At 43.7% G+C, this 22,184-nt stretch overlaps 1 protein-coding gene across 2 annotated transcripts in view; it reads left to right on the forward strand.

Moving 5' to 3' along the window:
• The window catches only part of LOC129868859 (neuroligin-2-like), a 77,310-nt gene that overhangs the window by 44,858 nt on the left and 10,268 nt on the right, over positions 1 to 22,184 (forward strand). For both annotated transcript variants that reach the window (XM_055943173.1, XM_055943171.1), the window contains one exon: positions 876 to 1,025. In XM_055943173.1, coding sequence (XP_055799148.1) covers positions 876 to 1,025 — 150 coding nt within the window. The remainder of the gene's footprint in view (positions 1 to 875; positions 1,026 to 22,184) is intronic.

Below are 22,184 nucleotides of genomic sequence, written 5' to 3' on the forward strand. Positions count from 1 at the left end.
GTCAGTCATGATGTGGGGTGGAATTTCTTTGTGGGGCCGCACAGCCCTCCATGTGCTCGCCAGAGGTAGCCTGACTGCCATTAGGTACCGAGATGAGATCCTCAGAGCCCTTGTGAGACCATATGCTGACACATGCACATTTGTGGCCTGCTGGAGGTCATTTTGCAGGGCTCTGGCAGTGCTCCTCCTGCTCAAAGGCGGAGGTAGCGGTCCTGCTGCTGGGTTGTTGCCCTCCTACAGCCTCCTCCACGTCTCCTGATGTACGGGCCTGTCTCCTGGTAGCGCCTCCATGCTCTGGACACTACGCTGACAGACACAGCAAACCTTCTTGCCACAGCTCGCATTGATGTGCCATCCTGGATGAGCTGCACTACCTGAGCCACTTGTGTGGGTTGTAGACTCCGTCTCATGCTACCACTAGAGTGAGAGCACCGCCAGCATTCAAAAGTGACCAAAACATCAGCCAGGAAGCATAGGAACTGAGAAGTGGTCTGTGGTCACCACCTGCAGAATCACTCCTTTATTGGGGGTGTCTTGCTAATTGCCTATAATTTCCACCTTTTGTCTATTCCATTTGCACAACAGCATGTGAAATTTATTGTCAATCAGTGTTGCTTCCTAAGTGGACAGTTTGATTTCACAGAAGTGTGATTGACTTGGAGTTACATTGTGTTGTTTAAGTGTTCCCTTTATTTTTTGGAGCAGTGTATGATTTTTTGTGAATGGCTCTGTGGACATTCCTGTGGATAGTTTTTTTGTAGATAGGCCAAAAGTTGTCTTCTCTTTCTCAGAATCTAAAGTGTTTCTACTCTCTTTCTCATCTTTTGTGTTTGTGCATACTTCTGTGTATGTCCATATCCCGCTCTTCGCCACAGATATCCGTGACCGTCGGAAGAAGCCGGTGATGCTGTTCATCCATGGCGGCTCCTACATGGAGGGGGCGGGAAACATGTTCGACGCCAGCATCCTCGCAGCCTACGGCAACGTCATCGTGGTCACCATGAACTACCGTCTGGGCGTGCTCGGTGAGTCTGTCTGTCTGCATACTATGACATCACTTCCTGCTTGCACCATCAGGTCCCAGAACTCGTATTCTATGGTTTCACTCTCCTTAATTAGATGCCTTACAATTATACAGAACGAGGCACTTTTCCTAATGATGTGAACTGACCAGGAAGATATCTGGGTCCTAGTTATAGTCTACAGCTAGGTCGTGGAGTTGGTCCTGATCACATGACCAGAACAGTAGAACTGGCCCTAGCTGCACCATGTGACCTGACTTTTGTGTGCTCTGCCCTGTCCCTGTGTACAGACTCTGAGCCAGTGGATATGAGTTTAGTCAGCTGCTCTGAGGGGCTGACTGCCTGTTTGTTTCTACAGCTGTTTGTTTGTGTACTGTACACCACAGAGCATCCACAGTCTCCATTGTGGTTGCCAGGTTGGGTAATGGGATCTGGTTTATTGTATCAAGCCTGTCTCAACACATCAGAGTATTCATAAAGAGAGAAATGGGAGTATTTTAGGATACAGTCCAAGCTTTACCACTAGTGTAAACACAGTGGAACATGATCCACACAGTCATTGACAGACGGGGCCAGCCAGTAGAGGGAACATACTGAGAGTTTGAGGTACACCTGGCAGCAGCTCTGTCCTGCCTGCTAGATTTGGGCCTGCCTGTTTTGTGGTGCATGTTTCATGTGCTGTTATGCTTTTCTACATCTGTCTGACAAACTGGAAACATTAGCGAGTGGAGCGTGAGAACAATCCGCCGTGTGAACTTAAGTTTCCTTAATGCACGATCTAATCCTTGCTCTGCATGCCTCTAATTCACTGATCCAAACAGTCCTCAATGGAGTCCATGTTTGCATCATTCTCAAGCCAAATAGTAGTCTTTGTCTGTGTGATTTACATACTGTATGTGTGCTGTGTGTAGTTCACCCGTGTGTAGTGTACAGTATTTATGCACCACACACACAGTGACATACAGAGGTAGGGAGAGATCCTGCTGAGCGATGCAGAGAGATGATGCAGTGCCCTCGATTCCTCTAACATGGTTGAACATTTTGGTACGTAGGCGAGTAGACTAACCTCTCTCTCTCTCTCTCTCTCTCTCTCTCTCTCTCTATTTCCTCTTTCTCGCTCCCTCTGTTCTGCTTTTAATGGGTTACTCTACTGTACTGAAGGGATTATGTGTGTGTGTGTGTGTGTTTGTTTGTGTGTGTGTTAGGGAGTTTGTATGTGTGTGTGTACGTGCATGTGGGTGTGTCCGTACATGGAAGTGTGTGTGTGTGTGTGTGTGTGTGTGTGTGTGTTTGTATGTGTTTGCATACGTGTGTGTATGTTTGAATATGTAACAGTACAATGTGCCATCCATCCTCACCACCTCTCTCAATGGACAAAAACGTTTTTGGCCTGAAAAGAGAAAGACAACTGCTCCACATTTCTACAATGGGTTTAGCACATAATCACATAATATTATCCTATACTTATGCACACGCACACTCACATATGCCAACCTTATTTCAGCCTGTGCCTTTAACAGAGAGATGGGGGTAGGGAGGGAGGGGACGACAGAGAAGGGGGATAGAGACAGATGAGAGAGGGAGAAACAGAGAGAGACATAGCTAAAGAGAGGAAAGGAGCAACAGAAGGGGGAGATGGGAACAATCTAAAAATAAACCATCAGAAGTGCTTTTTAAATCTGCAGCGAAGCAAAAAAAATTCATTCAAACAAATGTAATGCAATATGGCCACGGCACACACACACACACACACACACACATATATATAGGCTTACACACATCTCTATATACTCACATACAATTACATAAGGGGTTTCTCTTTTTTTAACGTTTGGTGGATGTTAAGTTAATTCATGATATGCTTGTGATTTGTGAAAGGGGAGAATATGTCTAAAAGAAAATCCTAAATGTCTGCCATGTACAGTCCAGGAGTGTTAAGCATGGTGAAGTTAGGAGTGTGTATACTAGTACCTACCTACAGTAGAGCTCCACCCCAACGCTGCTGCCTGCTCACCTTGCCCCTACCTTCCTCGTGGCTGCTCCAGGCCCATGCAGCCTCCTGATTTGTGCTGCAAAGCCATCTGTTCTGACTAATTAACTAATTAACTAATTAATGAACTCTGGGAAAGGGCCCACCGTCACTGGGCTGTGGGAGAGAGAGAGGCTTTCTCACATCAAGAAGAGAGATGAAACACTCCGCTCTCCTTCTTCTCCTTCTTCTTCTCCTTCTTTTTCTCCTTCTTTTTCTCCTTCTTTTTCTCCTTCTTTTTCTCCTTCCTCCTTCTTCTTCTCCTCCTTCTTCTTCTCCTTCTTCTTTTTCTCCTTCCTCCTTCTTCTTCTCCTCCTTCTTCTTCTCCTTCTTCTCTTTCTCCTTCTTCTCCTGAGTAGAATTCTACTCCTTCTCCTCCTTCTTCTTCTCCTTCTCCTTCCTCCTTCTTCTCCTTCTCTTCCTTCTCCTTCTTCTCCTTCTTCTTCTTCTCCTTCTTCTTCTCCTCCTTCTTCTTCTCCTTCTTCTTCCTCTTCCTCCTCATTCTTCTTCTTCTTTTTGTTCATCTCGTCCCCGTTCTCTCCATCAGATCAGTCCCATCTGATTGACAGAATCGGATGACTCTTAATGAGTTAATCTCATGTGTTTGTTTCTCTCCCTCTGCAACCAACAAACACCAAATCACAGAATTATAATTCCCAGCGCTCTCCTGATGCACCCAAGGAGTTATTAATACTTCAGCATACATTCTATTGGTTTGGATGTACAGTATAATTACAACCCTGGCTCAGACTGAATAAATAGAGACAGTATTGGGATTTGAGTATTATGAGAAATAACATGTTCCCGGTTATAATGAGGCGATCATATGGTTATTGTTGCATGGGGCTGACAGGAGAGAGTGAATTTGCCTGCACAAATTAACCGAGTGGAGGAAGCATGAAATGAAAAGAGAAAGGGTTGTAATGTGACTGTATGGAATCATCATTTAGATGGTCAAACGACACACTAGAATAGAATATACCACAACCCAATACTGCATACCACAACAGGATAACATTGTAGAGGGCACAACAGCCCAATAGCAGAATACAGTGCCATAGTGGTTTCTATAAAACCCACAGATACTGATGAAGGCCATGGTGGATACAGTTGATCTCAAAGGTTACCTTACAATGCACAATGAGCAATTTCACTTATGAGTCCAATTTTACGCTGTTGGACACAGGCTCGTGTTTACAACAATATTAAAAAGAACAAACCGTCCGTGAACAATTTAGTCTGAAAACACAGCACTTCTCTTTGAGCACAGCCTCATCTGTGGAGGACAAACAGCTTACAGTGATACTCCATCTGTAAAGAACAAACACAGGAAATTTGACGTGTACATCTGTGGATTTACCTCCAATATGTCCCATAAACATCACAAATGGTCCTTTTGTTCGATTAATTCGTCGATATATGTCCAAAATGTCCATTTATTTGGCGCGTTTGATCCAGAAAAACACCGGTTCCAACTTGCTCAAACATGACGACAAAATATCTCAAAAATTACCTCTAAACTTTGCCAAAAAAAGTCAAACTACTTATGTAATACAACTTTAGGTCTTTTTTTACGTTAATAATCGATAAAATTGAAGACGGGGTGATATGTGTTCAATACAGGATTAAAACGATATGTAGCATGCCTTCTGTTTGATTGAAACGCATGTCTAGGACACCAGGAGTGCCTCGACTTCAAGATGGCGGTATTTTTTCATTCACAAAGGAATAACCTCAACCTAGTTCTCACGACTGTTGACATCTAGTGGAAGCCGTAGGAACTGCAAGCAAGCTGCTTAGAAATTTGGTTTCCCAATGAAAGCTCATTGAAAAGACAGTGACCTCAAAAATAAAAAAATCTGACTGGTTTATCCTCGGGGTTTCGCCTGCTAAATAAGTTATGTTATTCTCACAGACATGATTCAAACAGTTTTAGAAACTTCAGAGTGTTTTCTATCCAAATCTACTAATAATATGCATATCTTATCTCCTGGCAATGAGTAACTGGCAGTTGAATTTGGGTATGTTTTTCATCCAAACGTGAAAATGCTGCCCCCTACCCTAGAGAAGTTAAGTGATTTTTGCAATTTGTTCCAGTCATTGGCAGCAGAGAACTGGAAGGAAAGGCAGCCAAATGAGGTGTTAGCTTTGGAGATGACCAGTGAAATATACCTGCTGGAGCGCGTGCTACGGGTGGCTGTTGCTATGGTGACCAGTGAGCTGAGATAAGGCAGAGCTTTACCTAGCAAAGACTTATAGATGACCTGGATTCAGTGGGTTTGGCAACGAATATGTAGCGAGGGCCAGCCAACGAGAGCATACAGGTCGCAGTGGTGGGTAGTATATGGGGCTTTGGTAACAAAACGGATGGCTCTGTGATACATCCAATTTTCTGAGTAGAGTGTTGGCGACTATTTTGTAAATGACGTCGTCGAAGTCAAGGATCGGTAGGCTAGTCAGTTTTACGACGGTATGTTTGGCAGCATGAGTGAAGGCTTTGTTTCGAAATAGGAAACCGATTCTAGATTTCATTTTGTATTGGAGATGATTAATGTGAGTCTGGAAGGAGAGTTCACAGTCTAACCAGACACCTTGGTATTTGTAGTGGTCCACATATAAGTCAGAACCGTCCAGAGTTGTGATGCTAGTTGGGCGGGCGCGGGCAGCAATCGGTTGAAGAGCACGCATTTAGTTTTACTAGCATTTATAAGCGGTTGGAGGCCACGGAAGGAGAGTTGTATGGCATTGAAGCTCGTTTGGAGGTTTGTTAACAGTGTCCAAAGAAGGGCCAGATGTATACAGAATTGTGTCGTCTGCGTAGAGGTGGATCAGAGAGTCACCAGCAACAAGAGCGACATCATTGATATATACAGAGAAAATTGTCGACCTGAGAATTAACCTTGTGGCACCTCCATAGAGACTGCCAGAGGTCCGGACAACAGGCCCCCCGATTTGACACACTGAACTGTCTGAGAAGTAGTTGGTGAACCAGGCGAGGCAGTCATTTGAGAAACCAAGGCTATTGAATCTGCCGATAAGAATGCGGTGATTGACAGAGTCGAAATACTTGGCCAGGTCGATGAATACGGCTGCACAGTACTGTCTTTTATCGATGGCAGTTATGATATCGTTTAGGACCTTGAGCGTGGCTGAGGTGCACCCATGACCAGCTCGGAAACCAGATTGCATAGTGGAGAAGGTACGGTGGGATTCGAAATGATCGGTGATCTGTTTGTTAACTTGGCTTTCGAAGATTTTAGAAAGGCAGGACAGTTTGGGTCTAGAGTGTCTCCCCCTTTGAAGAGGGGGATGACCGCGGCAGCTTTCCAATCTTTGGGGATCTCAGACGATACGAAAGAGAGGTTTAACAGGCTAGTAATAGGGGTTGCAACAATTTTGGCGGATAAATTTAGAAAGAGAGTGTCCAGATTGTCTAGCCCAGCTGATTTGTAGGGATCCAGATTTTGCAGCTCTTTCAGAACATCAGCTGTCTGGATTTTGGTGAAGGAGAAGCGGGGGGGACTTGGAAATGTTTCTGCGTGGGATGCAGAGCTGTTGTCCGGGGTAGTGGTAGCCAGGTGGAAGGCATGGCCAGCTGTAGAAAAATGCTTGATTATCGTAGAGTTATCGGTGGTGACAGTGTTTCCTAGCCTCAGTGCAGTGGGCAGCTGCGAGGAATGCTCTAATTATCCATGGACTTTAGTGTCCCAGAACTTTTGGGAATTAGTTCTACAGGATGCAAATTTCTGTTTGAAAAGCTAGCCTTAGCTTTCCTAACTGACTGTGTATATTGGTTCCTGACTTCCCTGAAATTTGTATATCGCAGGGGCTATTCGATGCTAATGCAGTACGCCACAGGATGTTTTGTGCTGGTCAAGGTCAGTCAAGTCTGGGTGAACCAAGGGCTATATCTGATCTTAGTTCTACATTTTTGAAATTGGGCATGCTTATTTAAAATGGTGAGGAAAGCACTTTAAAGAGCAACCAGGATACCCGGGCCAGGTCGATTAGAAAGGCCTGCTCCGTGAAGTGTTTTAGGGAGCGTTTGACAGTGATGAGCGGTGGTCGTTTGACCGCGGACCCATTACAGACGCAGGCAATGAGGCAGTGATCACTGAGATCCTGGTTGAAGACAGCGGAGGTGTATTTAGAGGGCAAGTTGGTCAGGATGATATCTAAGAGGGTGCCCATGGTTACAGATTTAGGGTTGTACCTGGTAGGTTCCTTGATCATTTGTGTGAGATTGAGGGCATCTAGCTTAGATTGTATGACGCCCGGGGTGTTAAGCATATCCCAGTTAGGTCACCTAACAGTACGAACTCTGAAGATAGATGGGGGGCAATCAATTCACATATGGTGTCCAGGGCACAGCTGGGGGCTGAGGGGGGTCTATAACAAGTGGCAACGGTGAGAGACTTTTTTCTGGAAAGGTGGATTTTTAAAAGTAGACCCAGATATTTCAGCAGTCTATTGTACACCATGCTATAATTCAAAATGGTAGCACAGTGACTCTTTCCACTTTGTTCTATGATGTATTTACATCCATATGTGATTTGGTTTTACCTTCAACATAAATTGATGTCAAATTGATAGATTTACAGTGTTCAGCCGTTATAAAACTATTTACATTAACTAGGCATTACATAATTTTGAGTCAGTACTTAAGTAACGGCTATCGTCATATTCTTCCTCCTCCTCGGACGAGGAGAGGCGAGACGGATCGGACCAACACGCAGAGTGGTTAGGGTTCATAATGATTTATTATAACGAAACTGACTTACAAAACAAATAAACGAAGTGCATAAACCGATACAGTACCGTGTGGTGCAACAAACACAGACACGGAAACAAACACCCACAAAACACACGTGAAACTCAGGCTGCCTAAGTATGATTCTCAATCAGGGACAACGATTGACAGCTGTCTCTGATTGAGAATCATACCCGGCCGAACACAAACATCCCAACATAGAAAATCAAACATAGACAAACCCACCCAACTCACGCCCTGACCAACTAAATAAATACAAGAAAAAGGAAAACAGGTCAGGAACGTGACATAACCCCCCCCCCCCCCTTAAGGTGCGAACTCCGGGCGCACCAGCATAAACTCTAGGGGAGGGTCTGGGTGGGTGTCTGTCCACGGTGGCGGCTCTGGCGCTGGTCGTGGTCCCCACCCCACCATAGTCAAACCCTGCTTCCGTGGCCTCCTCCCAATGGCCACCCTCCATGTCAATCCCACTATACCAAAGGGCAGCACCGGACTGAGGGGCAGCTCCGGACTGAGGGGCAGCTCCGGACTGAGGGGCGGATCCTGGCTCTGGCGGATCCTGGCTGGACGGCTCTGGCTGGTCCTGGCTGGACGGCTCTGGCTGGTCCTGGCTGGACGGCTCTGGCGGCTCGGGACAAACGGACAGCGCTGGGCAGGCAGACAGTTCAGACAGCGCTGGGCAGGCAGACAGCCCAGACAGCGCTGGGAAGGCAGGCAGCCCAGACAGCGCTGGGAAGGCAGGCAGTTCAGACTCAGGCTGCGCTGGAGAGGAGGAAGGCTCTGACAGCGCTGGACAGGTGGGAGAAGCTGGAGAGAGAACCCGGAGAGACAGCCTGGTGCGGGGGGCTGCCACCGGAGGACTGGTACGTGGAGGTGGCACCGGGTATACCAGACTGTGAAGGAGGACACGCGCTCTTGAGCACCGAGCCTCCCCAACCCTACCAGGTTGAATGGTCCCCGTAGCCCTGCCAGTGCGGCGAGGTGGAATAGCCCGCACTGGGCTATGCTGGCGAACCGGGGACACCATCTGTAAGGCTGGTGCCATGTACGCCGGCCCGAGGAGACGTACTGGAGGCCAGATATGTTGGGCCGGCTTCATGGCACCCGGCTCGATGCCCAACCTAGCCCTACCAGTGCAGCGAGGTGGAATAGCCCGCACTGGGCTAAGCACGCATACTGGGGACACCGTGCGCTTTACCGCATAACACGGTGTCTGACCAGTACGACGCCCTCTCACTCCACGATAAGCACAGGGAGTTGGCTCAGGTATCCTACCCGGCTTTGCCACACTCCGCGTGTACCCCCCCAAGAAATTTTTGGGTCTGACTCTCGGGCTCCCAACCGCGTCGCCGCGCTGCCTCCTCATACCAGCGCCTCTCTGCCTTCGCTGCCTCCAACTCCGCCTTGGGACGGCGATATTCCCCTAGGCCCAGGGTCCTTTGCCGTCCAGGATCTCCTCCCAAGTCCACGAGTCCTGTGTCCTCGGTCTCTGCTGCTGCTGCTGTCTGTTCCCACTCTGCTTGATCCTTTTGGGGGTAGGTGTTTCTGTAACGGCTATCGTCATATTCTTCCTCCTCCTCGGACGAGGAGAGGCGAGACGGATCGGACCAACACGCAGAGTGGTTAGGGTTCATAATGATTTATTATAACGAAACTGAAACTGACTTACAAAACAAATAAACAAAGTGCATAAACCGATACAGTACCGTGTGGTGCAACAAACACAGACACGGAAACAAACACCCACAAAACTTATCAGTTTTGAGCAGTTTGATTGTAATAGTTTTCAAAGTGATAGTTAATTGTATTGTTATCAAATCACATGAAAATCCTAGAAAAAAATTATTAAATATTACATTTGGAAAAGCAGATACTTAGATTGAATGTGTATCCAAATTGAAAAAGTGATTTGGTGCAGTGAACAAGTGACTAAATGAGTGTGTTGTACTCAGTCAATTGAAAATGTGTTTAGAGTTTTGAAACATGAGCCATTTTTATGATTTGATTTGATTCTTGTGCTTAGAGTTGTGAAAAAGTTTCACATAAAAATTGTGCCTAAGTGATAAAACAACAACGGTAACTTCCAAGGCTCTGTGTAGTCCAGCCAACTGCTTGTTGATTCCCCACTGGTCCAGGTGTGGGGACAACCAGTCTAACCACAACCAGTTTGATTACAATATTGGATTTCAACCTAGACCCCAAAACACACCCCATTCAAAACAGTTTCAACAGGCCCCCCCAACCAAAATCCTACCCTCAACACCAAAACAGTTTCAACAGGCACCCCCAACCAAAATCCTACCCTCAACACCAAAACAGTTTCAACAGGCCCCCCCAACCAAAATCCTACCCTCAACACCAAAACAGTTTCAACAGGCCCCCCCAACCAAAATCATACCCTCAACACCAAAACAGTTTCAACAGCCCCCCCCCAACCAAAATCTTACCCTCAACACCAAAAGTTTCAACAGGCCCCCCAAACAAAATCCTACCCTCAACACCAAAACAGTTTCAACAGGCCCCCCCAACCAAAATCCTACCCTCAACACCAAAACAGTTTCAACAGGCCCCCCCAACCAAAATCTTACCCTCAACACCAAAAGTTTCAACAGGCCCCCCAAACCAAAATCCTACCCTCAACACCAAAACTGTTTCAACATCCCCAAAGATTGGAAAGCTGCCGCGGTCATCCCCCTCTTCAAAGGGGGAGACACTCTAGACCCAAACTATTATAGACCTATGTCCATCCTGCCCTGCCTTTCTAAAATCTTCAAAAGCCAAGTTAACAAACAGATTATTATAGTATGAAGAATACAAAGCTGAATAAAATAGAAAGGATATTTTCTCCAAACGAGTTGAAGGGAGTGCGCACACTATTCTGTGTTGAGCGGTTAAAAAATAAATAGGTTCTCCTATATGCTTAATTTAGAGTTATTCATGTAACTTTAGTTGATCTACAAACGTTGGGATAATGTTTTGATTTTGAATACATTGTAAGGCTGCATGATGCGACTCTAATGAAAAAAGTAGCTTGAAAGGCATGAGCTCTGCTTAGTTTTGTTTCACAGGCTGTACACACGTCATCAGTCTCTTATTCAGAATTTGACAAGCACTTGGTAATGCTTTGAATTTTCCGGCGGCATCCCCTTTGTGTCGCGAGTAAATCCCCCTAAAAAAATACATGTTTTTTGCGGCCAGTGGCCGTTGTGCCCTTGGGCTAAATATAATAATTTGAATTCTATTCTCCCAGAATGCTGCTTGCTCCGAAGCACCTCTCACTCACATGGCTCTCCATGTGATTGGGTCTTTCTCACAGGCTACAAGTGAAGACAGACACATTGGGGACGCAACTGCGCACGTCCTTATCCAATTCCGAGGTGCATATTGAAGATATTGGAAGAACTGTTCACATTTACTTTTCGTCAGCCAACAACATGAGTAGGCCTAACGAACAGCAAAAGCATTAGCCTATGTCAATCTACTATCCCCATGGTAGAAAAGTTGACCTACTCTGTGCAATAAATAAATATTCCAAACATACTGTAGTATGGGACAGTTGTGGGATGCGATAGATCCCAAATTAATACAACCACTAGCATCAAAAACCTTTTTTTACACAATGAGGCTGATGTAGCAGATCAGACCATTTAGCTCAAAATGTTGATAAATTATTAGGCTATTTCTTCACATTATAAGCACAGCAATGCGTACACAGCAGAAGGCTATAAGCGCGAATGGCCAATTAGCGGGAATACACAATTATCAAAAGTGACCGATTTTATTTTTTTTATGGTGAAAAATATTCCCCCAAACTTGAAACTCGTTGCATATGTATGCCAGTTAGGCTCTATACCCCTTGTAAAGTGGATTAATGTGCTTCATTTTAAGAAGTTATTTGGCCACTTCAGTTGTGATTCAAACCTTATCAAAAAGTATAGACCTATAGGCTAGGCTATTTGAGGTGTGCAAAAAATGCACTTAAATTGCTATGCACTTAAATAGCAAATGGAGGATGATTTTCCCGTGGTTAATTTTCATGCCAACCAGGAAGGCTATACTCCTGTTGTAAAGATAAGCAATATGCTTAATATTAGGAAGGTTAAGAAATAAATATAGTAGGTCTGTAGAAATCTGATGGGATCCTCCTCTTTTTAATAGAGGCCATCACTCTGTTTTCTCACATAATTGCATAGCCAATAGAAATGTTGCGCAACATGGGCTCATGGGCTCTCATGAAGTGTTTGATTAGATTTTTGATTACATTTCCATTGATGTCAGAGTGATTAGAGGGACAATAGAGTGCTGAGTACCAGACAGTTAGCAAGTTTGGTAGGCTACTAATGACGAGCAGCAGCATCAGTGCTTGGAGAAGCCTAATTACCGTAACTAAACGGTCACGTGGAATTTGACTGCCTTCATGACTCGTGACTGCCAGTGTGGTGGCAATACGGTCACCTTAACAGCCCCAGTCATGAGTGCATTCAGATTCGTGTTCGGCGGCAAACTTTCTTCACAATAGACAAACGGGCTCATTCTATTCAGAACCACCCAGTGTTATGAGGTAATTTCATCTTGTAACTGTACATCAAGCATAATCATCAAAAACAACACTGTAAATTACATGAGTTTTATGATATGGAAATGTGAAGTGCACATTTGGACCGATGGGTGTTCGGCTTGCTTGTTTGACATCACAGCAGTATTTATTATAATCCTCAACGTCTCATCTTTCAAAATACACAGTCCTCATAATTTTCAGCATTTCCCTCAATCGGGCAACAAAATGTGCACAAGTTGGCCCATTAGCAGGAGGGATGGGGGTAACTTCTTGTCACGTGCGGTGCTCAAGTTCAGAATGGCTGTCAGTCAAAACCCATACAGAGCTATGAAGCGCAGAGCCTGAGCTCTGACGTCATTTATATAATCTTACTTTCAGCCACTGCGTTCCAGTTTGTGCTTATCAGTACCCAAATCTGCCATTTTCAACCCGTATATGGGTATGAGTGTAAAAGGTTACCATCTTAGAAAGTAGTACAGTAGCAGTGTGTTACAATGTAGTATTAGTGTAGTAGTACAGTACTGACATCTTGATAACTAAAATATATATTATAACATCCTTTAAAAGTATACAGCTACAGTGCCTTGCAAAAGTATTCATCCCCCTTGGCATTTTTCCTATTTTGTTGCATTACAACCTGTAATTTAAATAGATTTTTATTTGGATTTCATGTAATGAACATACACATAATAGTCCAAATTGGGGAAGTGAAATTTTAAAAATTACTTGTTAAAAAAAATAAAAATAAAAATTCATTGAAAAGTGGTGCATGCATATGTATTCACCCCCTTTGCTACGAAGCCCCTAAATAAGATCTGGCGCAACCAATTACTTTCAGAAGTCACATAATTAGTTTAATAAAGTCCACCTGTGTGCAGTGTCACATGATCTGTCACATGATCTCACCTGTTCTGAAAGGACCCAGAGTCTGCAACACCACTAAACAAGGGGCACTACCAAGTAAGCGGCACCATGAAGACCAAGGAGCTCTCCAAACAGGTTAGTGACAAAGTTGTGGAGAAGTACAGATCAGAGTTGGGTTATAAAAAAATATCTGAAACTTTGAACATCCCACAGAGCACCATTAAATCCATTATTAAAAAATGGAAAGAATATAGCACCACAACAAACCTGCCAAGAGCGGACCACCCACCAAAAGTCACGGACCAGGCAAGGAGGACATTAATCAGAGAGGCAACAAAGAGACCAAAAATAACCCTGAAGGAGCTGCAAAGCTCCACAGCGGAGATTGCAGTATCTGTCTATAGGACCACTTTAAGCCGTACACTCCACAGAGCTGGGCTTTATGGAAGAGTGGCCAGAAAAAAAGCCATTGCTTAAAGAAAAGACTAAGCAAACACGTTTGGTGTTCGCCAAAAGGCATGTGGGAGACTCCCCAAACATATGGAAGAATGTACTCTGGTCAGATGAGACAAAATGTTTGTTTTTTGGCCATCAAGGAAAACGCTATGTCTGGCGCAAACCCAACACCTCTCATCACCCTGAGAACACCATCCCCACAGTGGAGCATGGTGGTGGCAGCATCATGCTGTGGGGATGTTTTTCATCGGCAGGGACTGGGAAACTGGTCAAAATTGATGGAATGATGGATGGCGCTAAATACAGGGATATTCTGGAGGGAAACCTGTTTCAGTCTTCCAGAGATTTGTGACTGGGACGGAGGTTCACCTTCCAGCAGGACAATGGCCCTAAGCATACTGCTTAAGCAACACTTGAGTGGTTTAAGGGGAAACATTTAAATGTCTTGTAATGGCCTATTCAAAGCCCACATCTCAATCCAATTGAGAATCTGTGGTATGACTTAAAGAATACTATACATCAGTGGAACCCATCCAACTTGAAGAAGCTGGAGCAGTTTTGCCTTGAAGAATGGGCAAAAATTCCAGTCGCTAGATGTGCCAAGCTTATCCAAGAGACTTGCAGCTGTAATTGCTGGGGGGGTGGGGGGTGAATAGTTCAAGCATGCTCAAGTTTTCAGTAATTTTCAGTAATTTTTCAGTAATTTTTTTCTTATTCCTTGTTCTTCCACAATAAAACATATTTTGCATCTTCAAAGTAGTAGGCATGTTGTATAAATGAAATGATACAAAGCCCCAAAAACATCTATTTTAATTCCAGGTTGTAAGGCAACAAATAAGGAATAATTCCAAGGGGGGTGAATACTTTCGCAAGCCACTGTACTTGTTTATGAGCCTTCTGGATATGTATAGTACATAAAACATTAGTGTCTTCCTGTTTCACCATAGGTTCCTTATTCTCAACAGTTTAGCATATAAACAATATTTCACTACACTGTAAAAACATATTTTTGAAGTATAAACATGTGAAATGGGGCTGTCAATGTCATGTCGTATCTGTCACGATCGTCTATGGGTGAGAGAGAGGACCAAGGCGCAGCGTGTGCAAAATACATTTTCTTTTATTGAGAGAAGGGAAAACACGAAACGAACACTGAATACAAACTAAACAAAACAACAAACGACCGTGAAGCTAAGTGACGTAAGTGCATAGACAAGCAACAAACGTTCAACATCGACAATTACCCACAAAACCCCAATGCCTATGACTGCCTTAAATATGGCCCTCAATCAGAGACAATAAACCACAGCTGCCTCTAATTGAGAACCAATCTAGGCAGCCATAGACATACAAACACCTAGAAAAGACACTGACCCATTAAACGTACAAACCCCTAGACAAACCAAAACACATACATTCCCCATGTCACACCCTGACCTAACTAAAAAACATAAAGAAAACAAAGAATACTAAGGCCAGGACGTGACAGTATCCATCAAAATCCAAGGGTGTTTAAAAATTATTCCCAAGATTTGGTACAGAAAACCTTTAGTATCAAGACACTGGAGGGAATGTTAAATAAAATAACTTGGCCATGAAGTTTCAGTAGATTAGGAACTTATTCCATTGTAAATTCATACCACACAGTTATTGTTAGTATACTCACTCTCCGGCCTCTAGGTCGTCAGGCTGCTGATTATCCCGCACACCTGTCACCATCGTCTCACGCACCTGCGCCTCATGAAACTCACCTGGACTCCATCACCTCCTTGATTATCTTCCCTATATCTGTCACTCCCCTTGGTTCTTTCCTCAGGTGTTATTGACTCTGTTTTCTTGTCGGTGCGTTGTTTGTGTTTCGTGTTCATGGTTTCTTTTATTTATTAAAACACTCACTCCCTGAACTTGCTTCACAACTCTCAGCGCACATCGTTACAGTTATATTACTTCTTATTGACGTTCAACTTGTGAATGACAAAAGAAAGTATAAATGAAAGCATGCTGAAAACAAATCTTTAAAAAATGCAACTGTAACAGATGCTACAAACAAAATCCATATCTAGACAACCTGAGACTAACTGATTTCTGGAAAAACACAAATATAAACACTTGTGTGTTTTGTCTGAATGCTTGTTCAGTTGTCAATAGGACATTCAGCAATATGATAAAGCACCTGAAAAAACATCAACTAGATAGTTGTATTATGTTTGTGTGAACATTGAAATGTGTGATGGAGACATATGGAAAATCCATCCAATACAGCAGATAATGATATACTCACCATTTGTTGTCTTATTAACTACCATTTAACCCAATAGCAAAAATATAACATACACATTTCAAAACTGTTCTTTTTGAAGTGCTGAATAGAAAGAATAGTAGATGCTAAATATAATATTCCATGTAGTATTTGACTGTAACTTGACATGCAATTGTTTTTATTTCTATCCTTGGCAGGTTGTGAGCATGTTGAGAAATATTCCAGTCTTACAATCTCATTATCCTTGTAAAGAAAAGTATTGTAAAGCATTTGGCTACTTTAAAAACGTTGCACGGTGTTGTATGCCATTTCTGCCCTCCATGCAACACTACAAGATCGCCTTTTCTTACATGACTTGTCAACTGATACAGTATCGCCTGTCTCGCTCCTTGAAATCCATCAGCTTACAATGTACCAATGGTATTCAGATAATGAGTGGAATATATTGTTAGATATAACCCTGTAACGGTTCTCGTCGGCTGAAGGAAGAGTGGACCAAGGTGCAGCGTTTAAAGTGTTCATGATTTAATCCCAAAAAACAAATCGAACAAAAACAACAAACAGGAGAATGAAAGCGAAACAGTTCTGTCTGGTGCAGACACAAAACAGAAAACAACTACCCACAAAACACAGGTGGGAAAAGGCTACCTAAGTATGGTTCTCAATCAGAGACAACGGTAGACAGCTGCCCCTGGTTGAGAACCACACCCGGCCAAACATATAGAAATAGAAAACATAGAACAAAAACATAGAATGCCCACCCCAACTCATGCCCTGACCAACCAAAATAGAGACATAAAAAGGATCTCTAAGGTCAGGGCGTGACAAACCCAGGTATTTCCGCAGTGCACTGTACACTGTAATTCCAAATTGTAGCACGTAGTGACTCTTTCTACTTTGTCCTATGATGTAGTATTTGAAGCCACATCCACACATGATTTGGTTTTACCTTCCAACATAAATTTACTCAAATTGATACATTTATGAGGTAAAAATATAGAAATGTACGGTGTACAGCCATTATCCAACTATATTCGTTAACTAGGCATTACATACTTTTGGTTCGTTACTTATCAGTTTTGATCAGTTTGATTAACTGATAGTAAATAATATCAAAAGTAAAGTGAATATTTCATTTTGAAAAGCAGACACTTAGATTGAATGTGTATCCAAATTGAACGAGTTATTTGGTGCAGTGAATGTGTTTGTTGTACTCCGTCAATTGAAAATGTGCTTAGAGTTTTGAAACATGAGACATTTTGATGATCTGATTTAAGATTTTTGTGCTCAAGGTTGTGAAAATATTTCATATAAAAATTGCACCAAAGTGAACTTCCATGGCTCTGTGAAGTCCAGCCAACTGCTTGTTGATTCCCCACTGGGCCAGGTGTGAATGCTCTGGGCGGCCTAACACCGTACCCAAACCGACCGCGCGCAAATTGATTTTGTCCCCCCACACCAAACGCGATTATGACACGCAGGTTGAAATATCAAAACACACTCTGAACCAATTATATTAATTTGGGGACAGGTCGAAAAGCATTAAACATTTATGGCAATTTAGCTAGCTAGCTTGCTGTTGCTAGCTAATTTGTCCTGGGATATAAACGTTGAGTTGTTATTTTACCTGAAATACACAAGATGCTCTACTCCGACAATTAATCCACACAGAAAACGATCAATCAAATAATTTCTAGTCATTGCTCCTCCTTCCAGGCTATTTCTTCTTTGGACTTTATATGGCGATTGGCATCTAACTTTCATAATTACCATGACGACCGACCAAACTCAGTTCAACTTTCAATCACCCACGTGTGTATAACCAATGAAGAGATGGCACGTGGGTATCTGCTTCTTTAACCATTGAGGAGATAGGAGAGGCAGGACTTGCACCACGTTCAGCGTCACAAATAGAACTGACTTCTATTTTAGCGCTTGGCAACGCAGACACTCGTTGGCCCTCTCGAGCAGTGTGGGTGCAATAATTGAAAAACATGTATGTTTCAATTTATTTTGCCATGCTCGCACACGCGACGCAAGCGGTGTGGTCAGCATGTAAGCCTCGCCCCAACCGGTTTGATAACAATGCTGGATTTCAGCCCAGAACCCAAAACGCACCTCATTCAAAACAGTTTCAACTGGCCCCCCAGCCAAAACCTTACCCTCAACACCAGAACCGTTTCAACATGGCCAACCAACACCCCCCCCCCCCCCCCCCCCCCCATCTTGTTTCCACCCTACAAAATGTATCAAAAGGCACAATAGACCTTAGTTCCTCAAATAGTCTAATACACTGCCCTTGATCAACGGCATAACACATCTTTGTCCCACAACTGACCAAGGACTCTACTTGATTAAAAGTACCAAGTCTTTTGTCTTACATATAGCCCAAAACACTACCCCCAGGATCACAACAAGCCCCTCACACCTGGGTACACACACACACACACACACACACACACACACACACACACACACACACACACACACACACACACACACACACACACACACACACACACACATACACACATACGCGGCAGCAGAACGTACATCAAAGTAATCCATATCAAAGTAGTCAGATCAAAGGTGTTTACATACAACATGTGGCGACCACGTGCTTATCTAATTTAATGACCTGATTTGATCACCGCCAGCCACGCCCACCTCAAGAACAAATCTTACATCAACTATTCACACACTGACAGCTCTCTCCTTGGAACAGTGAACACTACAGGCTTTTACTGAGCCACAGTACTGGCGAACAGCATATCACTACTCCTAATTGGCACTCATACCTCTGACTCCACTCATAGCCAACTGTTTCATGGGTTGTGTGTGTGCGTGCGTGCGTGCGACTCATTGCTCATAGTTCATGATTAGAACACACAATTCAATACCACCCATACCAGGTATGTATGATTATAAAGTTGCCTATTTAAGATATGCAAGCTACAATTAAATAATGATAATGGTTTCTCACTGTCTCCCCTAAAGAAGAAACATCAATCATTCACAATATAAGACTTGAGAATTTTAAACAACCATCCTATTGGTATGTGTGGTAGGGTATTACAAGCAGCTGTGACGGTATTACCATGGTTCCAGTAGCGGGAAGGGGTAGTTTTTCATGAAGTGTTGTCTGGTGGATGCTTAGAGAGCTCTTCGTCTCATATTTTTCATTTCTGTTCAAATCACTCTCAATCTAGTGCTCTCTAGCCTTCATTTATGTCTCTCTCCCCTTTCTTTCTCTCTGCCAGATCTCTCCTTCTCTCGCTCTCCGAGGTTGAAAACTCTCCTCACAGTTCCTTGGCCATTACCTAAAGCGAGTATTGAATATGCATGAGTTCGGCCTCGTAAACTGCTGCTCTCAGCGCTAAAGTCGGCAGGAAGCCCAACTCAGCAGACAGGAAGAGTATGGAAAAGAAAACAGAGAGAGCGAGAGGAGAGAGAGAGAGAGCGAGAGGAGAGAGAGCGGCGAGGGGAGGAGAGAGTCTGACTTATCTTAAATATTGGCAGATAACCATATTCCCTCTCCCTCTTACCCAATCAAAGACAGTGGGGAGAAGCTCATGTGAGCATGCAAGTGTCTCTGACTCTAAGTCCATGTGTGTGTGTCATGATCTCTGTGACTGTAGCTCTGGCTGGTTGCCAGGCAACAGAGGCAGGCAGACAGCTCAGCACATGGATGCTATGAGAGCGGACACATCTTCACACCTCTGGCTCGGGCCAGCAGCACGGGTCACAGTTTAAGGGTAGTAGGATCACTGAGTCACAGGAGGCCAAGAGCCTGTCCCTGACCACAATGATCCAAATCATTATGACACAGAGACACCACTCTGTCATCACTCTATAAACTGTCCAATCACCGGGCGAGCATTTACCAGTCAGCCAATCAGAGTGGGGCCACTGGGTGAAGACCGCCCAATCCTCATCTGTTTAATCCATTCACCTCTCTCTCTCTCTTTCTTTTTATTTCTTTCTTTCTTTTTCTCTCTCTCGCTCTCTGCCTCCCTCTCTCTCCAGCTTTCGCTCGCTCAGGGGTTAGAGGTCAGATTGCTTTTGTGTTTAGTCTTATTTTGGTCTCTTTTCTTTGACTTTGGTGCTGGGGGCAGTTAAGCAGCAGTGGATGAGTGAATAGCTGCATTTCATATGTCTTTGACCCTCTGTCTCTCCCCAGGCCTCTCTCTCCCTCTCTCTGCCATTTGCTCCTTACAAACAGGGCTACCGAGAATACAAAACCCTCTCCTGGAGCCATGGAAGGATTTCACCATATTTGCCCATGTAGTTCCTTGTACTGCAGCTCCTGGAGTGGTGCTTTCCTTGACCTGCATGGTGTGGAATCATAGAGCCAGGATGGCATGCTCTGCTCAAGGACAATCAATTACACAACACGCTTAGCTAGGATTCTGTTACTGACACATCATGATCCATTTAATCTGACTGTCAAGGTCATTATTCAGGCAATAATACAGTCTTTGGCAAAACGCTGTATAATATGTATAATCACCATTCACAGAATGCCACTTCCTAGCTATCAATTCCCTTTTCATAAAGTCATGTGGCACACATGTCAGTTCACACGTGTGCTCCTCTCCTGGTACAGTTGTAGCATGTCAGTACCACAGGTATTAATCACTGCCGGCATTGTTTACAGTCCACCCAGTAACTATCAAGTCCAAACTAGCAATTAACCAGCAGACCGCGAGGCAGGCAGACAGGCAGACAGACAGGCAGAGAGCTAGGCCTCAGAGGCACAGATAACAGAGTGCTGCTCTGCTACCAGTGTGCACAGGGTTTTATGTGAAAACACCAGCAACACCAATTAGCTGTCCAACACTTATATGGTGAAGGAGATAATGGGTTTATGAAGTGGTAACAGGTTTTAGCATGTAAATGTATATATATTTGTTGCATTATATATATATGCTAAAACCTGTTACCACTTCATAGACCAATTATCTCCTTCACCATATCAGTGTATATATATACATTTACATTTACATTTATTTACATTTATATATATAAACTGTTTGTGTGCATGTATGTAGGTGCCTATGTTTTTTTGTGTTTTTTGTATTTTTCCTATTTTGTTGCATTACAACCTGTAATTTAAATATGTTTTTATTTGGATTTCATGTAATGGACATACACAAAATAGTCCAAATTGGTGAAGTAAAATGAAAAATGTACTTATTTAAAAACGGAAAAATGGTGCGTGCATATGTATTCATCCCCTTTGCTATGAAGCCCCTAAATAAGATTTGGTGCAACCAATTACCTTCAGAAGTCACATAATTAGTTAAATAAGGTCCACCTGTGTGCAATCTAAGTGTCACATGATCTGTTACATGATCTGTCACATGATCTTAGTATATTTACACCTGTTCTGAAAGGCACCAGAGTCTGGAACACCACTAAACAAGGGGCAGCACCAAGCAAGTGGCACCATGAAGACCAAGGCAGTCTCCAAACAGGTCAGGGACAAAGTTGTGGAGAAGTACAGATCAGGGTTGGGTTATAAAAAAATATCTGAAACTTTGAACATCCCACGGTGCACCATTAAATCCATTATTAAAAAATGGAAAGAATATGGCACCACAACAAACCTGCCAAGAGAGGGCCGCCCACCAAAAGTCACAGACCAGGCATGGAGGGCATTAATCAGAGAGGCAACAAAGAGACCAAAGATAACCCTGAAGGAGCTGCAAAGCTCCACGGCGAAGATTGGAGTATCTGTCTATAGGACCACTTTAAGCCGTACACTCCACAGAGCTGGGCTTTACGGAAGAGTGGCCAGAAAAAGCCATTGCTTAAAGAAAAGAATAAGCAAACATGGTTGGTGTTTGCCGAAAGGCATGTGGGAGACTCCCCAAACATATGGAAGAATGTACTCTGGTCAGATGAGACAAAATGTTAGTTTTTTGGCCATCAAGGAAAACACTATGTCTGGCGCAAATCCAACACCTCTCATCACCCTGAGAACACCATCCCCACAGTGAAGCATGGTGGTGGCAGCATCATGCTGTGGGGATGTTTTTCATCGGCAGGAACTGGGAAACTGGTCAAAATTGATGGAATGATGGATGCCGCTAAATACAGGGAAATTCTGGAGGGAAACCTGTTTCAGTCTTCCAGAGATTTGAGACTGGGACGGAGGTTCACCTTCCAGCAGGACAATGGCCCTAAGCATACTGCTAAAGCAACACTTGAGTGGTTTAAGG

The sequence above is a fragment of the Salvelinus fontinalis genome, chromosome 13, assembly GCF_029448725.1.
Source record: "Salvelinus fontinalis isolate EN_2023a chromosome 13, ASM2944872v1, whole genome shotgun sequence".
In the NCBI taxonomy this organism is placed as follows: domain Eukaryota; kingdom Metazoa; phylum Chordata; class Actinopteri; order Salmoniformes; family Salmonidae; genus Salvelinus; species Salvelinus fontinalis.